The sequence below is a fragment of the Anser brachyrhynchus genome (assembly GCF_964034855.1).
Source record: "Anser brachyrhynchus genome assembly, chromosome: 1".
In the NCBI taxonomy this organism is placed as follows: Eukaryota; Metazoa; Chordata; class Aves; order Anseriformes; family Anatidae; genus Anser; species Anser brachyrhynchus.
The window spans coordinates 194,057,764-194,078,347 of record NC_137694.1 but is presented as its reverse complement, the minus strand read 5'-3'; the positions used below and the strand labels follow the sequence as shown (position 1 = coordinate 194,078,347).

Below are 20,584 nucleotides of genomic sequence, written 5' to 3'. Positions count from 1 at the left end.
CTTGCTGTACATTCACTAAAACTGAGAGTGAAGCTGGACTGCGGGGTAGAAACCTGGGATTCACTCGTACCATACTTATGCAGCGAAGTACACTGACATTGCAGAGAGTTGTGTAGATGTAACTGTGCTGCAGAACAGTGTTCTAGATTGTATTCATTGTAATGCAAAATTGTAATTTAGAACTATAGTCCACAAGAGTAAGAAAAGCATTTGGCCACTATACAGAAGCACTATACTCAGCACCTTACTTAGTGCAAACTGCGCAGCAGATACTATACAGATAACACCTTTCAGTACACAGTAGTTCTGTATCCCCATTTGAACCTTTAAGCTAACTTAAATTTTCCATTTACTTAACAGAGGTAGACAAAAGAAGGTAATCTTTGCCTATCTAGCAACTACCGATTATCACCTCTTCACCCCTGTGTCTGTTGTCTGTCCTGGATCCGCTTTTTGTGCATCCCAGGCTGCTTCGTCTGGAGTGGAGGGGAGAAGGTCCTGTTTCTCCACGAGGCAGCAGAGACAAGGATTTGAGGGGTTTTTGCCCTTTCTTTTTAAGACTTTACTGCAGAGGTTCAGAGAGTTCCTTCTGAAGAGAGAAAATAGGCTGTGGCTTATTTGACACAGTCCTTTTCCTTTGCTTGTCCTTTTCAAGGATAAGGTTGGGACTCTGAAAATTGCCTGAAATTAGTTACTGCTGCGATGCTTTTCTTTGCTGGAATCAAAGTCAGCCTTTTGCCAGCAAGAGTACAGAGTAAGAAACAGTGTTGTTAGTTACAAAGACAATTGCAAAACTTTCACTATGTTATTTATGTGCTTCTGTCCCATATTTATTACCTTTACAAGGCAACTGTGGGTGCCTTCACTTTCTTTACTGACAGGGACAATGAATTACAGGTTTTACGTAAATGTACATAAAACTTTGTGCTGAAAACGTGTAAACAAAGTCTGAACCTTGTTGCTGTGCTTATGGTGAAAGCAATGTGAAGACAAGAATGGTAAGCATGTAATGGCTGTATTAGAATTTTTATTCAACCACTTTCAGAATTACGTAGGAGAAAGAACTGAAGTTTTGATCATGTGTCATGCGGGTTTTCTGGTTGAAATCAGTGAATCTTATTCTGAATAATTAGATTTTTCTGAAACCTTCGCCCTTAGTATTCCAAGACGAGGTAGGCATTGAACTTCAGCTTCCCCGTTTGGAAAACCCCAGCCGTATTGGTGGTACATCCTTGCACAAGGACAGTGCCACCTGAGATGTCCATTGCATACCTAACTTTTATTTGGGAGAGGAAGATGCTGACTTTTTGTTTTTTAGTTAAATGCGCTCCCACTTCAGAAAGGCACAACTTTTACAGTTTTCTTACAGCTTTCGTGCCCAGCCTTGCCTCCAGCTGGATGGTCTAGGCGCTCGGCGGTATCAGAAATGCACGTCCACACCTGGCAGGTATGACAGCACCAATGCTGTTCAGGAGGGGCATTCAGCTGGAGGATGTGCAGGAGATACCCAAAGGTGCCTCAGCCAGCACTGGACATCTCTTTAGGTATCTGAGTCCTCTCCACGTGTGTTAATCACGACGCAGGCCATTTGGCCGTAGTAAAGGGTTTGCTGATACCCAGACTACACAGTTTTTCCACAGCTGCAAATCTTCGTGCAGTGTCAACCAAAGGGTGATTGGTTTTGTCTCCTATATGCCAGATGTAGTTTCCATCTAGCAATTAAATTGCTTATGTATTGTGATAATTAACCAACAATTCAGCTGCATTAGCCTCTTCTCAGACTGTCTGCTGCTGAGCTCAGTAGCCACAAGAACACTGGTTGAGACGTTCATCCCTCAGTGGCACCGGCACTAACATGGCACTAAAGCAGCCTTTTCTCCGTGGTCTGACTTGTTTCTTACATTATTTTGAGAAGCCGCTTTAAGCAATAGATAAAAATATTTTTCCAACAAGTAACGATCATGTGGATGGGAGCCTGTTACTGGCAGCTCTGAGTGTAACTTCTCTTTGTCTGTTTTGAACTCTGACTGCTGAGTGCGTGACTCTGGCTCGGTCACGCACCCGCATGCGTGTCTGGCCGGTGCCAGCAGTTGCCGTGCTCCTGAGAGTGCCCCAGCACTGGAAGTCCTGCAGCTGGAGTGGTGTTTTCATACAGGCCTTTGATACAAGGCCTCTTCCCTCAAAGACCTCAAAGAGACCTCAAAGCACTGGAGTCATTTGGACTAATGGGGAAAAAAAAGAAAATGTAAACTGTTTGATCCACTTCACATCTGCACCAAAATGCAGATAAGAAGCAGGATGGAAGGCTCTGGTTACTGAGAAATGCTTTGGAACAAATTATTACCCTGGTCAGGAAATTGGTGGAGCTTTATTATTATTTTAAATTTCGTTATAATAATAAAAGGGAGGGCGAGGAGGGATGAGGTTAGTGATAAAACCAGCCTGCCAGGCTAATGAGTCACTCATCCAGGGTGGAAATTCTTATCTCTCTGGTGGACTGCTTCCCCACCGTGAAATGGTGGAAGAAAATCCTCTAAATTTAAGAAAATCACCTCTAAATGTACTAGACTGATCAACATTTTAGTTTTGTTGTTCTTGTTTTTTAATAAATATACTTTTATCTGTGAACTATTTGTTGTGTACAGAATTCACTTAGATAAAGGCCTGTATATGAATTGCCACAGACCTTATTACAGCTCTCAGCTCTAATGTCATTAGTTTGTATTCTGCAGCTTTCAAAATCTGAGCCAAATTTTGGGTTGAATATTGGATTACAGCATGGCAGAAGCCTTGCAACTATTGTTATTAGTCAGTGTTTCAGGAGTATACCATAACTCCTTTCCATCACTTAATCGCTTGAAAATCTAATCTAGGGGCTAGGAAGGTAACCGAGAAAATGAAAATGCTCTCATCAGATATTTTACCACTTTTCTACTAACTCTGTCAGCCTAGAAAATGCTTGACTGATTTTGCTCAGGAAGTGTTCGGTGTAGTACTACTAGCTTTTTTTTTTATTTTAAAAATAAAACCACGTCTATCGATAGGCCAAACATGAAGGTAGTAACAAAAAGAAATCATTCATGCATGGTATGAAAGAGTAATAGATACTTCTTGAGGAATATTCTTTATTTTCCTTTAACTTGGAGCAGTAGTTCAAATACAGTCGGCAAACAGAAACAAAGCAGAATACACTAATTTGCTATTGCTGTTATCCTGACTGCCCAGAGCTTCCAAATACTTGCAATATTTGGAAGAGTTTTCTTTTTTTTTTAAAAAAAACAAAGCTTCTTGACAAAGAAATACAAATATTTCTTCTCTTTACAAATAATCAGAAGGAAGAAAGAGGAAGAAGCATGATTTCAGTCTTTTCATCATGATATATCATAAAGCTGATGAAGCACAAAGATCACAAAAAGGAGAGTGTCAAATCTGCATAACCACAAAACAAAAAAAGAACAAATTTTAATCACATTTTTCAGCCTTTTTCACTAATAATTCAAATTTTTTTGGGGGGGGAATTTTTATCGGTTCAGATACTAGCTTAGGCATGCCTTTGAAGAGAAGCAAAAAAATGTGAAGACTTATGTGAGCTGTAAATCCACTTGCTCAGCAATGCTGAAAAGCTTGTATGGATTGTAATATATTTCCCATTTCTGTTATGTGGAGTTTAAGTATATTTCAAATTTATGCTCTGTTTGAGAATATTTCAATGGTCTGTGTTAGGAAAGAGAAAGCTGAGGAGCTGAACTGCCTGATCCTTGCTCTGCCTTGAACAGTGTGGCTTGAATTCCAACCCAGCGGAGAGCAGCAGGAAAGAATTTTCATTTCTTTCAGAGAGGCCAGGATTTCCTTCCAGAAGTGATTTATCCGATTTATGGGGAGAAACATACTGTTCATACTGTTAGTAAAATGTTCTCTAACAAAACGCTGGTTCACCGTAAGGAGTGAAAAGTGGTTTTATCCATTTGAAACCATGGAGATTGTTTGGAGTAATATCAGCACGGTGATTTCACTGGAATTTAGTAGCTGGAAGAAACCCTTCCTGACTGTTTTAAAATGGATTGCAATATGTGCGTGGTTGCACACGATCTGCTGATAGCACGAGCAGTAACTTCTTGTATCAGGCTCCACAAGGGAGGCTGACTGATGCATGCAGGGAAGAAACCCTGCATCACTCAGCAAAAATAAAAACGTGGTGCTTGGCCTGCCCCCTGAACACACCCAGGAGTCCTGCATGTGTGTTATCACAGGGGGGTGTAATTACATTTGCCATAGCTGGAAATACTCTTGGCCATTTTTTTTCTGTGCATATGTGTGGATTTTAAATGTGATGCATCTGTGCATGGTTTGGCTTCCCATTCCTGGGAAGTTACAAAATACATACTGCTCTTTCAGCTAAACAAATGCAAGAATAATTGTATGATATAAAGTGATGCCTAGAAAAAATATTGTATGTAGTTTATTATTGTTGTGTTATTACAATGTAATAGTGTATTACATTACAGTAATGTACAAAGCAAGGAATGTACTATTGCAGAGGTCTCTACCCATAGCTAAACAGGCTATGAAGGTACATAAATCTCTTGTGCCCTACAGTCTTCCTAGTATAGCCCTGTAGGCAAGGAGATGGACTTAAGCAATCCTTAGAGAGTTCCTTGTGCCAGCTAAAACCCGCAAACTTTGATTGTTGCAGTCTGCAGCAATTGCAATATCTTGATTTATGTTCCCAGGTCCTGTTTCCAGTGTCATTGGAGAGGAAATAATGCAAGTACTTCCTTAAAACAGAAATGTGGTAGTCTTCTTTTTTTCTATTTTTTTTTTTTGTTCTTCTTTTGTGGGGCCTGTGACCTTCAACACAGCCTCTGCTGAGGATGGTTCTTTGTGAGGGTGTTAGCCACGATTCAACATCTCTCAGCCCCCGGACACATACGAAGGTGTAGGCCACATCCTGTGCAGGCTTCTGGAATCTGAACACAGTTTCTAATTTTTTTCCTCATTATTCCTGTAGCGCTTCATCCAGTGCGCAGTTACTCAAGTTTCCTCAAACTACCAAGGAACATAGGGCAGTGCTGTGGTTTAGAAAGGATACTTTAGAATGGCTGTACTGAAAAAAAAAAAAGATTTTTAATAACTTTTCTTGTGTTTATATTTACTTAGCAACTTGAAAGTAGGAAGAACTTTTAGGTGTGTCATCATATTGTCCCTGTCACAAACCGTTCCTCGGTGAATGAATTGTCTCCTACCTTTCTGGAAAAGCAGGTGATGCAGTGTATGCAACAAGCCTGTCAGGCGAAAGCTGGTGGCTTGCTCTTGTGCCCGCGTGTCTCTTCTGCTACATAGACCTGTGGGGTTGGGAAAGACCTTAGAAAAATTGCCAGCCTTCTTGTTTGTGTGGGGACAAAGCTCGGACCAGCCCCAGAGGAGCCATCTGGCTTGTTCTTAAACGTGTCCCATGAGGAGATCTCAAAACACCCCTAGGCAGATTGTCCCGTTAATTGATTAGAAAGATTTTTCTAGTGCATTGCTTAGCTGTTCCATACACACGTTATAGTGACTTTTGTGTCCCTACCCAGTGGGACCAGGATGGGCTGGCCCCAGCTGGCAGCCAAGCACCCAGCCAGCTGCTTGCTCACCACCACCCCACAGCAGGACAGGGGAGAAAACAGGAGGAACACCAGCAAGAAAACTCAAAATAATGACAGGGAAATGACTCACTAAGTATTGATGCAAGCAAAAAAGTCTCAACTTGGGAAATTTATTTTAGTTTATAAGCAGTTAATAATTATCTAATTACTTACTCAGATACTGGAAAACAAAAAAGACAAACATTAAAATACATGAGGGAAAATGTCTCTCTTTTCCCTTTTCCACACTCGCTTCACTTCAGCCCCCTCTCCTCCCTGCTTCCTTATCCCCACGCTCACTGCAGGCACCTCTCCTCCCCAGGTTACATTCAGTCCCTTCCGTGAGGCCATGAGTGGTGTAGGGGGTTGGGCTCAGGACACATCTGTCTGCGCTGCTCCTTCCTTTTCATGCTTTTCTTCCTGCGCTCTAGCACGGGCCCTCCACAGGCCGCAGTCCCTCCGGGGCTGTGCCTGCTCCAGCATGGCCCCATCCCTGGTCGCAGTCCCTCTGAGGGAGGTACCTGCTCTCCCACAGAGCACCTCCTCCTCCTCTGGCCTTGGGGGTCCCTCATTACCTTCTCCTCTGACTGTGCCGTGCTTTTGCCCTTTCTTAAGTGTATTTTCACAGAGGTACGACCAGCTTCTCTGACAGGCCTGTTGGGCAGCAAGCTGGAATCAGCTGTATCCAGCATGGGGAGCCTCTGACCTCTCCTCACAGCAGCCACCCCTGCGGCCTCCCCGAGACTAGAACCTTTCCATGGAGGCCCAGTGGTTGGTTGCTGTCTTACGTTTCGATTGCATCCAGTGTATTAAGACTTTTTTTTTTTCCCAGATTAACTACATGAAGTTCTTCCAACCTTTCCCCATAGGTTTCGTTTTGCTTTCTTTTGGATCCTCTCCAGTTTCTCTCTATCTTTCATAATATGCAGTGCCTGAAATTGGATGTGGAAGTCAGCTGAGGACTCATCTGCCTTTAGAAAATGAAATAATTGCATCCCTTGCCTTACCTCAGACAGTTATTGCACAATGGACGCACATCTTTTGTTTTGCTTGTGTCTGATCGTATTCTGCTGAACTTGTGTCTCTCCGTGTTTTTTTTTTAATACACAATTAATTTCACCTTCCTAAGTGCAGCACTAAGCAAATTCTTAGTTTTCTTTTGTTGACTTCAGTCTCCAGTTTGCCCTAATCTGTCTTGCAGAGCTCCTGCCTCCCCCTGGGGTTAGGAGTCCTCCTCCTCTTCCTCTGCTCAGATGGGAGCTCGCCGAGCTCCTGTGCTGGGACCCTGCTGGCCCTTCAGGCCCCGTGCACACAGGGGCTCCGTGTTCATTGCCTGCATTTCCTCAAAAAGTTGCGCTCTTTCATGGGGTATTTCAGCCTTCCCTTACCAAGTCTCTGTGGGGGTTGTTATACACAGATTTTTGGTTGGGCTGTGAGGATTTTTAACACTCTGTGCTTGTATTTTTCCTATTTGTCTAATCTGTTTAGAGATACTAAAAATACTCAGCAGATTCATTGTCCCTCTGCCATACCATTTTGCAAGTGATAGCAGCGTTTGAGCAAGGCTCAGACTGACCCCCAGTTGCCTTTAGAAACCCTGAAACAAGTGAACAACATGATCCTGGATGGGGAGATTTGTGTTTCGCTGTGTTCCTTGTGCGCTCACAGAAAAGCAAAGTCATATAACAAGGAATTTTAATGTGTGTTTCAGCCATGGGAATAAAGAAGTATTTTCTTGTCGAGGAATCAAATTGGCAGTAGACTGGTTTTTGGAAAGAGGCCATAAGGATGTTACAGTGTTTGTGCCAGCATGGAGGAAAGAACAGTCAAGACCCGATGCTCTCATCACAGGTAAGCTCTGTTCTGCCTTTACTGGTTTGTTTGATGCTTTGTACAATGTGAATGCTACTGCACAAATGAACAGATCATAAAAAATGAAAGACTGTAATAGAAAGTATCTTTGGTGTAGCAACTTCATTGCAATCTTCAGGAAGGAAAAAGGCAAAGTAATGTTATCACCAAGTCCTCCCTTTCTGCTCGCCTTATAAGTTTTCCCTTAATATTGCTACTTACTTCTTCAAGAACATTACTGCCATTTTTTAAACCTGTTCCAACCATGTAGCATTGGCAGCAAAGGTTTGAAGGCAGTGATTCACCAAGAGATGGTTCTTGTGGTGAGCAGTCTGCCAGCCTGGCCTGTCTGCCAGTCACCTGCGGTGAGTCACTCTGCCCTGCGCCGGGAGTGAGGAATGATCCTGGCAGAAAGGGAACAGTTCTCCTTTTGAACGCTACTGTTAACAAGTGAGAAAGCTTTTGAAAATGTCTGTTTTAAATGTGCTTATTAAAAAAAAAAAAAAGCTGTCGAGGCATTTACTTCTTTATCCAGCTTCTTTGTTCTGTATGGAGTATGGAGAGTTGTCCCACTTCTGCCCTAAAGCTGAAGCAGAGGAGAATTAGGGCTTTTTTTTTTTTGCCTTTTTTTTTTTCATTTTAAACATAGAATCACAGAATCATTAAGTCTGGAAAAGACCTCCAAGATCATCTGGTCCAACCATCCCCCTACCACCAATGTCACCCACTAAACCATATCCCTAAGCACCACGTCCAACCTTTCCTTGAACACCCCCAGGGACGGTGACTCCACCACCTCCCTGGGCAACCCGTCCCAATGCCTGACTGCTCTTTCTGAGAAGAAATGTCTCCTCATTTCCAACCTGGACCTCCCCTGGTGCAAAGGAAGGGAAGCTTATGAGAATAGTAGCTATGATTTCTAAAATAATATGGAAGCATGTTTTGATTTGCACGTGCATTTCTGAAGAGCTGGAAAGGTCTTTACAACTCTTCGTTTCATTTGCCCTATTGCTACAAGAGCGTGCAATGTTAGTGCAAGAAAGCATTTGGAAAGCTGTTGTCATCCACTCAACAGAGGCAGTGTGGAGCCTTTCTCTTGAAGGTAGTCAGGTAAATGTTTGCTATAGGCTATTGCAAAGATAATACAGAAAACCATACCCCGAGAAAGAAGATATATTGCCTTTCATAAGAGCTGGTCTTGATCAAGTTGTTTCACTGTACTAGTGTTTGAGGTATGAGAAGAGCATTGGCTAAGTAATAAAGAGTTGACTATGTAGAATTGAAATATAACATCTGCTGGAGCTGTGGCTCGGCCTAGAAGCCCTGAAAGGAGTTTCAAGCAAGTAGGAAGTCTTAGAGTTGACCAGTTGTCTACCATGAAAAACTAAATTTCCTGCGTGTCATCATGGACCCTGAAAATGGGAGGAAAACCAAAGCAGTTTATTGTGTCTTCTGTAAAACAAAATTTTAATCAGGATGCAGGGAGCCTGTTGGCCAACAGTCTTGCGAAATACATTGTGCTGATACTCCGTTTCTGGAGAGATGTATCTGAAATACGTGGCCATCTGGAATTTTGAAAAAGTCTCAAATGACTAACTAATGGTTCTAGACTGTCCATATTTATAAGAAACTTCTTGGACTATGTAATGACTGCATTTTTCTTATTACTACCCGTCATTCATCTAGACTTGGCAGATTTTTTGTTCTTAATGGGGAAAAATCACTTTCCTTCAGACTCTCACTCATCATCTACCACACAGGGAGAAAAATGCCTACAAAAAGGCTCCTTAGAAAATCATTTCTAATCTTGTGTTTTTTCTAGTAAGCAGATAAATGCTTGCATGAAATATATTGCATATTTGTAATATTAGTGCTGTATTGGAGTCTTTTTTTTTTTTCTGGATGGAACATCTTCCCTGTCGAGTTTCTTGTGCTACAAAACAGCTGAGTTATTTGAGATTTAAACCATTATTAAAAGCCATGACTCATATTCAGCATGCAAGTGTCTTCTGCAGTTGTAGGTGTTGCCTAGCTTTCTGCTTATTTTTCTTTTGTAGCTTGTCTGCTCTGAGGAGAGTGATAGCTAGCAGAAACAACAGAAGGCAGGGGTGCCCCAGCGCTAGGTGCACTGGTGCTACACCCGGAGTCTTAGTCCAGGTCACCTTCTTGGTAGTCTGAGCTCCTCAGGGCCTCCGGGTTCAATAAAAAGAAAGAGAGGATGCTTTTGGAGGGGTGACTGAAGGACTGTGTAGGACAAGAAGGAATTACATCAGATGTTAAACACTTACTCAGCAGGATGAAGAGAAACCTTTTTGGGTTTGGTAAGACTTCATACATAACATTGGAAACTCTTCAGTGAAAGATAAGTTCTGAGCCAATACTGGCAGTAAAAAAATAAGTAAAAATTCTGTTGCTTTATTTATATGGTTACAAGATGACATCAGAAGTCTTTTTAGCAGATATTATTAAAATTTGTGGAGAGCCTGAATGTCTGTACACAACATAGGTTTTCTAGTCCTTACGGGTACTAGGAGTACCCTTCTCATGATGTGGAGAGACTTTAATGAGGCAGTTCCATTAATTTAAGCTACCGAAGTTGTTGCAAAAGATATTTCTTGCTGGCGGGGTACCACAACAGGATGGAAGAGTTGTATCATTACCACAGAGCTCAGTTACGGAAAACCTCTGGCTGTAGCTGGGTGTAACCTTCCTAATCACGGACATTAAGTAAGATTTAAGACTTTTTTCCCTCAAGCAGAGGGGTTTTTCACAGGAGTTTTGGTAAGCAGTGTTTCTTTTAACCACAGCGAAGTGAACAAGGTCCCCTGTGTTGCTCTTAGAGAAATGCTGTGTAGTGGAAGGTTTTCATTTGCTTTGGTTTGGTTTTGAAGGCATTGCTGGTTGATTGCTGCCTGTAACTTCAAGTATCACACATCACACATCTTCTGCAGGGCTGTAGCCTTTTAAGACGTTGTTAGTCCTAAATGCTTGGGTTTTCTTCCTAAAATCTAATGTCTTCAGAGGTGAAACAAACATCTTTTTCTTTACTTTCTTTTTATTTTTTTTGACCTTTGATTCTTATTCCTTGTAGATCAAGAGATCTTGCGTAAATTAGAAAAAGAGAAGATTCTTGTGTTCACACCGTCCCGCCGAGTGCAAGGGAGAAGGGTGGTATGCTACGATGACCGGTTCATAGTGAAGCTGGCCTTTGAGTCAGATGGCATCATTGTTTCTAATGACAACTACAGGGATCTAGCTAATGAGAAGCCTGAATGGAAGAAGTTCATAGATGAACGCTTGCTGATGTATTCATTTGTTAATGACAAGTAAGTCATTCTATCCTTCTAAGTAAAATAACTGAGGAAAAGTAAAAATAACTAAAACGAAACTAAAATAACTAAATAACTAAGTAAAATAAATGAGGAAACGACAGTGTGAAGACTTGTACAAATTTGTCTTCCACCGAAATCATTAAAGTAGATGCAGGAAAATAGAAGGAATAGTTTGTCATAGATTTGGTGTTCTGAATAAAAGTACTTGAACTTGTTTTTGTTTGTTTGTTTGTTTGTTTTGTTTGTTTGTTTTTTGCCAGACCTTTTTATGGCAATATGTTTATATCTTTATATTGTAAAATTATTTGCCTCTTCTAGTGTATGCCAATGTAAATGCTATATTGTACGTATGCTACAGTATGGTATTTCAGTTTTCTTGATGTACTGAGCCAGCATTTTTGGGTACCTATGGTTACTTTCCTAAATCATAAAGTCATAGAGCAACCCAAATTGGAATGGACTTCAGGAGGTCTCTAGCTGAACCATCTACTTAGATCCATCTCTGGTAAATTCATACCCCTGGCCTAAGTGTCACCTGCAATTTAATACTGGTGTCTTCTTGTAGTGGGAAGGTCTCAGTACTCTGCCAAGCAGACATTTGTATTTGAGTGCCTCAGTAATGATGAAAAAGCCTTTGACAATCAGCAGTTTTGCAAATCTAGTCGTGCTGTTTTAAGAAATTGCTGCCCTTGCACTGGTTTAGGGGTGGGTTGTGTGCAGCCCTGCCTTGCTGCAGGGCAGTCAGCTGGGCCAGATTAGAGGTGCCTGAAGCAGACGAGGGGTGTCCACACAGTCTGTTTGTGTGACTGGTCTCTCAGGTAGCACCCGCAGCAGAAAGGTGGTCTTGCATCGCTGCAGGACAGGGACGTCAAGAGCTGCAGCTGATTTCAAAGCAGCTCTGAAAGTACCCAGGCTTAAAAATGTTAGCATGGCAGCTTACGGTGTGGGACGCAGTCGTGAGGTTCTTGATCATTGCATGAGGAATATGAAAAGGCATTTGCTTCCATAATACCTTTTTGTTGCCTTACAGATTTATGCCTCCTGATGATCCTCTTGGCCGCCATGGCCCAAGTCTGGACAATTTTCTTAGGAAGAAGCCTATTGTGCCAGAACATAAGAAGCAACCTTGTCCATATGGTAATTTGTTTTTCTGTTCATGTGCTTTCTGTACTGCTGGGACTGGGGACTGAACTCCTGCTTTATTTTAACGCTGCCAAAAATAAAACTTTTAAACAGAGGTTCTTACGTTATTGTCTTAGCCTGAGAATGTTTGAAAAGCTGAGCACTGGAGTTAGTCATTTTTTTACATGTGCTAGCTAAAGAACATTTCTGTGTACCAGTTGAACTAAAGGAGCAACTTCATTAATCATTGGTAGGAAGAGATCCAAAACATCACCTAAATTCCTCAGGCTCCAGAAAGCCATTTTATAATGTGCTTTGTCCATAGCACATCTAAGTTTTCTGCCAGAAAATGGATTGAGCTGCCTGACGTTTAGCTACTCACCTTCCTTACAGGCACACCAGCATCTTGACTGAGCTGAACGTTTGCTGCTCTTATGACTCTATGATTTTCATGTTAAGTTTCCCACTTGTATATCTCCTTAGCGCAATACAGCACGTGTGCGCATACACACAGATGGCATCGTGTTCAGCTCAAAATGCGGCTGGTGGTGTTGGTCTGTATTCCTACAGCAGTTACTGCAGCACATTACCACTGCCTCTTTTACTGACAATTCAAGAAAGGAGATCCTAGATCTCACCATGTCACACAAAACCATTTGCACGATCCTTTTAGAAACACAGAATGGTTTGGGTTGGAAGGGACCTTAAACATCATCAAATTTCAGCCCCCTGCGATGGGCAGGGACACCTCCCACCAGACCAGGTTGCCCAAAGCCCCATCCAGCCTGGCCTTGAGCACCTCCAGGGATGGGGCATCCACAGCTTCTCTGGGCAGCCTATGCCAGGGCCTCACCACCCTCTGAGCAAATAATTTCTTCCTTATATCTAATCTAAATCTCCCCTCTTGTAGTTTAAAGCCATTCCCCTGCATCCTATCACTACACTCCCTGACAGTCCGTCCCCAGCTTTCCTGTAGGCCCCCTTTAGGTACTGGAAGGCTGCTGTAAGGTCTCCCCAGAGCCTTCTCTTCTCCAGACTAAACAACCCCAACTCCCTCAGTCTGTCTTCATAGGAGAGGTGCTGCAGCCCTCTGATCAATCTTTCAAATTGTCAGCAAAACTTTAAATGAGAGGCATTTTCATTAACAGTTAACAGATTTTACTGCACGTTTTTAATCTCATTATGTTTGTGTTAACAGGGAAGAAATGTACCTATGGACACAAGTGCAAATACTATCATCCAGAAAGAGGAAATCAGCCTCAGCGATCTGTAGCTGATGAGCTTCGTGCCATGTCTAGAAGCACAGCTGCCAAAACTACAAGTGAAGGAGGACTGGTAAAAAGCAATAGTGTTCCCTGTAGTACTAAGAATGATGGCACTTCTGAGCTTAAGCGTGCCGCTCCGAAAAGGCAATCGGATCCTAGTATAAGGACTCAAGTCTATCAAGACTTGGAGGAAAAGCTTCCCACCAAAAACAAATTGGAAACCAGGTCTGTACCTTCCTTAGTTAGCATACCAAGTTCCTCTGCTGCAAAACCCCAAAGTACTGCACCTTTAACCAACGGCCTTCCATCCGGAGTCCATTTCCCACCTCAGGATCAAAGACCACAGGGACAATATCCTCCTACAGTGATGATGGCAACCAAAAATCATGGAACGCCAATGCCTTACGACCAGTATCCAAAATGTGAGTCTCCCGTGGATGTAGGGTATTACTCTATGCTGAACGCGTATTCAAATCTGAGTATATCTGGTCCACGTAGTCCCGAAAGGCGCTTCTCCTTGGACACAGATTATAGGATCAGCTCTGTGGCTTCTGACTGCAGCAGTGAAGGGAGCGTTAGTTGTGGCAGCAGTGATTCCTATGTGGGTTACAGCGACCGCTCCTACATGAGTTCGCCTGACCCGCAGCTGGAGGAGAACTTGAAGTGCCAGCACATGCACCCCCACGGCCGCCTTAACTCTCAGCCCTTCTTACAGAGCTACCACGAGCCTCTAACACGAGTGCAGAGTTACAGTCACGAAGAACCAAAGCATCACCACAAACCTCCAGTTCCGTACATGGCTGTGCATCTGCAGCATCCAGCAGTCGGTGCTCGTTCTAGTTGCCCAAACGACTACCCAGCGTCTCAGAGCTCGCCGCACTCAAAGACCATGCACCTGGGCAGAGCCCTCGTGTCCACCAGAATCGACAGCATTTCGGACTCGCGTTTGTACGATAATTCTCCACTGAGACACAGGAAGCCTTTTTCTGGCCAAGACGGGCTTGGAAGCTGGGACAGGCAGAGTTACGGGGTCGATGCCTACGGCTACCGTCAGACCTACTCCTTGCCCAGTAACCCCACGCAGCCGTGCTACGAGCAGTTTGCCTTCCAAAGCCTGCCCGAACAGCAGGACCAGCCCTGGCGCGTACCTTACTGTGGAATCCCTCAAGACCCCCCGAGGCACCAAGACACCAGGGAGAAGGTTTACATAAACCTGTGCAACATCTTCCCCCCCGATCTTGTGAGGATTGTCATGAAAAAAAACCCTCACGTGACGGACGCGCAGCAGCTCGCCGCAGCCATCTTAGTGGAGAAATCTCAGCTAGGTTATTGAGAGATGATGCATCTTTGTGGTGTCTAGTAGTTTTTCAGCTCAGCTCTAATGCTGAGGGAGGTTTGCTACAATAGCATTTGGGATCTCCTTCTCAGCAAGGAGGTTATATAGTAATCCGTTTATGTGAAATACTGTATCATGGAGTCTGTATGTATAGCCCCATGCATCCGAAGTACCCGGTATGTTTTGTGTTCTAGTTTGAAAATTTTTAAATGGCTATTTTCATGGCTGGAGGATGCTCCAGTTTAAATTAATATATACATATATATATATATGAAAAAAAAAAAAATCTGTCGTCTCTGGTTATAATCTTTGGTGCATCAGGGGTTTATATGCAGCACTTTCTATCCTTGTTACATGTTGTTGCGATTTTCGGTTTTGTTTTTTAACTTGCTGGATGTTTGTCCTTGGGCTGCGGGGTGTCAAAACGACCTGCAGAGGGAGGATTTTGCTTCTTCCAGCAGACAATTTTCAAGCCAAGTTTTTGAACTTTTTACAACACCTTGTTTGTTTGTTTGTTTGTTTTTGTGGGCTTTTTTTTTTTGTGTGCTATAATCATATTTATAGGAAACAAAGATTTACTACAGCACTGACTTTATTTTTTAAACGAATAATTGAGTTACCAGTTAACGGTGAAATGGGTAACGATATATTAGTAATTTATAGTATGGCACTTTTCATTGCTCTTTGTTTTGTTTAAATAGCTACATGTTTTGTTGATGCAGTTGATTAGTAAGATCAAATGCAATCAGAGGACAATTTTTTTCTTATAATTTTTATTTTTTACTAATTTATGGATAAGGTGGAAAGCCTTACTGCCTGATTTTCAAAGGTGCTGAGAATTTGCAGCCCCCTTCGAACCTACCACAAACTGCAAACACTCAGTACCTCCTAAAAACAGGCCACCTTGTTTCAATCCCCATGTGCTGTTTTCCAGCTTTGTGTACTCCTGGTCAGTAGAAAGGGGCCTGAAATCATAGGGTTCTGTTTAGTTGTTTTATGTGTTTTTCTTTGTATTGCTGCACCAGTGTACTGGATAAAATACGCTTTTCATAAAATATTTACCTGTTTTTAAATGAATTTAATTATCTCAATGCAAGTTTTGTATTTAAGATACTGTTTGATTTTTTCTTGCTATTTATCAAGGCTGGCCTGAAAAGGGTTTGTGTGTTGAGGATATGCAACGTTTATTAACTGCACTATGGTAATGATATTGTAGCTCAAAATAATAACTTAAACTTTTTTCTGTTTCGGTTGGGGAGGGAGTGTCGCGGGGAGAGAAGAGGCTGTATGTGTTCCTGAGGTTAGTCCTTGGCCTGTTGCATCGTGGAGGCCTGATTCTTGCCACAAATAGTGTAGTTTTAGAAACAGACAAAACAAGTCTGTTTTAGTACTAGTAAGGGATATTTCTGGTTAAAGTCATGGGTTTTACTAGCACCTCGTAAGCTTTTATATATATATATATATATAAAATAGAAATAGATCTTGCAATTGATGTCAGTTGTACTTAACGTGACATAGTCAGTTACCTACAGTTTTAGGTTTCCATCCGTTGTAATGTTTTTCAGTGTTAAAAAAACCACTAGTTTACACTATTACTGCTGATAATTTTGGTACACTTGCTGGAATTTAAAGGCCCTGAAGAACCAGAAAGTACCTTTTACTGTTGATACAAATTGTATCTTTTTAACTGAGAACTATTTTGATTTGTAGATTTAGTAGAAACACAAACGTATAACTATAGTCTTTTGGGCAACATTTTATCCCTTATTGGAAAATTAGAGTTTTCAGACATAGAATAGACTTAGGCGAGTAAAAATAGATATTTATTTAGGTGTCTGTCTCAATTTAACATATTAAAAAAAAAAAGAAAGAAAGAAACTATTGGGATCTTCTTCCTTCTAAAATCTTTGTAGTGTAAACTCACTAAAATAAAGGTAAAATGCTGCCTGAAAATGATGTCCAAGCACCTTTGAATACGAAGACATTTTCACTACTTGCGCGACACCGTGTGTTGCGGTGAGTAGGATTTGGGTATACAGTAAATGCTTCTAAAGAGCATTGTGCTTATAGACATATCCAATAATCTGAACCATGTTCAGCAAACTAATTCAGGAAGTAGTGTTCCAGACGGCTTTTACTGCTGATTTGGCGTGGGATCTGCATTCGCCTGTCCCTGTGACAATACAGGAGGTGCTGTACATAATCTAGCCTGAGTTGTCTGTTTGACAGTAGTTTTTCCCTTGGTTTGGTGGGTCGCTATCTGTAGAGCATGTCTGAACGTAGACGTTGGTGCAGCGCTAGCGCTGAGGTTTGGAGTGGTAAATGGGTCTCATCTCAGTTGTACTCTAAGATTTTTTAAAAACTGAATTACACTGAAGTACTACACCATAGTGTAGATGCAGCTGTTTTAGTACTGCAGTTACTGTATTTGTGTTTTTGATGAGTTTCTACATTCATTTTTATGTAGGAATTCACTTCTGCCAAAAGATGAATTCCTTAAACGCGAACAGAAGCGTGTGCATGTAGAAGAGGCGTTTCATCTTTCCTCCCTGTCACGCGAGCCTCAGAAGGCTTCGAGCAGCGCCGCCGTGCCCAGGTCGGAGCTGCCGGCAGTGGCGCCGCCGCGTGCGGTGTCGAGCCCCCAGAAGCGCGGTGGTGGCGGGGGAATCCTTGCCGTACGTTCTGTGCTTCGTGCTGAAGCACTGAAAATGCTTTAAAAGTATAAGAACGGGAGATATTTGGTGGTTCTTAGTGTTGTGCAATGATGTGCTAGTTCCCCTTAGGCTCTTATGTTGGGTAAAGAAAACACGCAGCGGACAAAGCGTTGGCCTTGGTATTTCCTTTGTTGTTGTTGTGAGTAGCAGAGGGAAGGAGGAGGTGTGTGTGACCTCCCCCTCCAGGAGGAGATCAGTCTGTAGAGAGGAAACCAGTGCTAAGCACGAACGCGATGGTACTGGTCAGTACCGCGCCTGTTGGTGTAGTTGCGTTGATGCAAATAACTGAACCGTAGCATCTTAAACAGTAAAAGGTGGCTCGTTAACATTGTCCTTGCTGCAAGTGCTGGAGTTAGAGAGAATAAAGCACAGTTAGGCCTGTCCCACCCCTAAAAAGAGGGCAGCGCTTTCCCTTGTCTTCACTACTCAAGAGTTGTTTTGATACTTAGCAGAAATTCCGTATTTTTAAATACAATCCAAGCCATTATAGCTCCCTCAGTAATGGTGTGTAGATACACGGTGTTTTGAGGGCACGTTGACATTAGGCATCTGCCCACAACAGTTTTGTGTATGAAGTGTGTTGCCAACATTTAGAGTTCTTAAAATGCCCCGTGGATACCTGACTTTGAGCGCAACGTGCCCAGGCTGCGACAGTGTTAATCACTAAGATGTCTTTTTTGAAAAAAATCCCGAAATGTCATGTTGTTGTTTTGTTATTTTGTTTTTTAATACCTTAAACTCACTTGCCAACTACCGCTAATGCTCCGAGGTAAGGCCACATCCTTTCAGGTGTCCCGTTGTCTGTGGTATGTCTGAACTGTCGCTCGGTGCTCCGCTGCAGAGTAGCTCCGAGGAGAGCCAGAAGTCTGCCGTGTTCGTGGAACACCCCAAAAAGGAGGAGTGCCAGCCTGGGGATGCCCTTGAAGGGGACTTTTGCAGCCTTTGAGTATGCGGACTGTTGCTGACTTGTTGCCGACCTTCTGCTGTGAAAGTAGTAGTTACTGGTGAACACTTCTCCAAAAATACCAAACCCGTCAGTGCAAACCGGAGTACCTCACTTGGAGCGGGAAGCCGGCGGCTCTTGTCCCCGCGGGGTGACAGAGGGAGGACGCAGTGCCCGGGGGAGAGGTGCCGCAGCACCTCGCGAGACTACCAAAACCCTTGTCAGTTCTATCAGTTGCTGGTTTGACCAACTTTGATGTTTTTGACGTGTGAAGCTTGAAAAAAAAAAAAAAAAGCGAGATGCTTTTTGTACTGTCTAAAGCATTTAGAATAATACAACACCCAACTGACTTTGCATTGCTACTGAGAAATTAAAATACTGTGCAATTAAAGAGACCATTTTTTAATAAAAATAATTTAGAAATTATTTATTTTGATTTACAGTGTGACTCTTGCTAATTTATTCCTTGCATTATAAGGCCGTGGTGGAGTGCCGTTTATGTTTTTTATTTAGCATAGGAACTTAAGCTGTTGGAAATAAAAAAACAACAGATTAAAGCTTAAAACAAAACAAAACCCTATGGCCTTGTTTTGTTTTCTTACAAAAGGGCTGAGGTTTTTTTAAATGTCAAATCGTGCATTTTATATACTTTGTAAATTATAGAGAAGTTTAGTCTAAGAATTTTGTTGGAATTCAATGTGTGTGTGTGCATTGTTCAGACTAACCGTGTAACTAATCCCAAAATCATCTGTGTGATGAAACGGTTGTTCCAGCTAACCTTTCGGTAGATAACGCGAGCTGTGTTCAGATTTCACGTTCAGATGTTCTAGCATGCATTTCATACATTTCATGGATATCTTAAGGCTTCACCAGGAGCTGGTGGTGTCGTGATCTATCACACGTAGAACGTCTCCACGCGTGTGGATCCTACTCCCGTACGCTGGGTTTTCTGTGCAGCGCGTTACCAGGCGGTACGCTGGTGTCTGGGAAATACAGGAGCTGTTTATGCAGGCACTACCGAATACACCGAGCTGTTGATAGCTGTGAGCGTGCTGCAAATCATTTTCCATCTTCCGTTTTCAGGTCCCGAGGGATGAGCATAATGCGTGCTTGAATTGTTTATTCCTCTGCCTATCTGTTCACGTCTAAAGTGTAAGTGGCTGCAGTAGGTCTCCTCCCCTCGCTCAGCTTTAGTTGCCGTTTGAGGGCCCCGTCTCCTGAGTGCTTACGCACATGCCTGACTTCAGCACGAGTGCTTGCATTGGCTGGTTTTGGTGGAATTGGAGACGGCCCGAATAAAGGTGGGCATGTGTGCAAGTGCTGGAGGAGTCAGGGCCTTGAGGAGCACATCGGGAACAGCCGGGGAACAGCCTGCTGCCCTGCAGAGGTGAGGTCTCACTGCTGCTGCCAACACTGAAAGCACGCAGAAACCAAAATCTATTCAGCCATTTCTGCACATCTCATCCTCACTGTTTCAAAGGTGTAACAATTACACCTCCTAAAAACCTCTCCATTTTTGTAAGACAGCCTTTTTGTTGTTGTTCTCTGATGAAGTCTCATTTAACAAGTGAGGTTGGCTGGTTGGTTACTTTATATGAACAACATTCTTAATTATACTGGTATTTAAGAAATGTTTTACCAGCATATTACAGAACATCGTGCAAGGAAACAGAAATGCAGATACAGCAGCAATAATTGTGTTTTGTAGTTCTTTTTCCCCTCATTATCTCTGTACTTGTACTGAGTAGGCGAGATTTTAATATTGTCCTGAAGCCAGCTCTGGCAAAAACGTTAGTTAAAAGTCATGTTTGGACTACGTGATAAAGCAATTGTCAGACTTGCTCCTTGTTCCTTCACTGGTTGTTCTGTGTTGTTTCTGTGAGGTGACAATTCACATCTTAAAACCACCGTCTAAACCATACAGAAAGAAAAAAAAGAAACATGTACCTCAGATTCTGCTTTTAGAGAAAACAATAAAGATTCATTTTTCTCGCTGATGGGCTGGTTTTGTTTCATAAAGTAAAAATCTCGAGTAGCGCAGAAGTCAGCAGTGAGTGCATAGAGAGCTTCGTGTCCTTACCTGCACAGCAATCTTCTCACCTGGGGTAAATTTACATGACAGTGCCACGACTGAGAGGTTCAAACACACAAAATGATCATAGTTCATTTTTAATGCAGTAATTGATATTTAGTAGGCTCCTTCCAGCCGTTCCCCTTAGTGAGAAGACTGAAACTCCAGGGTCAAGTAGCAACGCCGGTCATTTAGTGGCAGAATTTGGGTGGAGACTTTGTGCCAGCGGAGCTGGTCTCCGGTCAAGTGCTGCTACATGTCGCTGTATATTTAACTGCGTAACCCTAGTGCTTTATCTGAGACTACTGCAAAGTTATTGGGTGCAT

At 42.5% G+C, this 20,584-nt stretch overlaps 1 protein-coding gene and 1 long non-coding RNA gene across 15 annotated transcripts in view; one reads left to right on the top strand and one right to left on the bottom strand.

Annotated features, from left to right (window-relative positions):
• The window catches only part of ZC3H12C (zinc finger CCCH-type containing 12C), a 47,726-nt gene extending 29,109 nt beyond the window's left edge, over positions 1–18,617 (top strand). For all 14 annotated transcript variants that reach the window (XM_080580408.1, XM_080580405.1, XM_080580409.1 and 11 more), the window contains 4 exons: positions 7,336–7,475; positions 10,567–10,801; positions 11,838–11,944; positions 13,128–18,617. In XM_080580408.1, coding sequence (XP_080436534.1) covers positions 7,336–7,475; positions 10,567–10,801; positions 11,838–11,944; positions 13,128–14,527 — 1,882 coding nt within the window. In that variant the 3' untranslated portion in view covers positions 14,528–18,617. The remainder of the gene's footprint in view (positions 1–7,335; positions 7,476–10,566; positions 10,802–11,837; positions 11,945–13,127) is intronic.
• Positions 1,359–7,329, bottom strand: LOC308189955. The gene is made up of 3 exons (XR_013946750.1): positions 5,934–7,329; positions 5,244–5,342; positions 1,359–5,104 (listed from the first exon to the last, which is right to left on the bottom strand). It is a non-coding gene; the product is annotated as an uncharacterized lncRNA (long non-coding RNA).
• Positions 18,618–20,584: the final 1,967 nt, after the last annotated feature.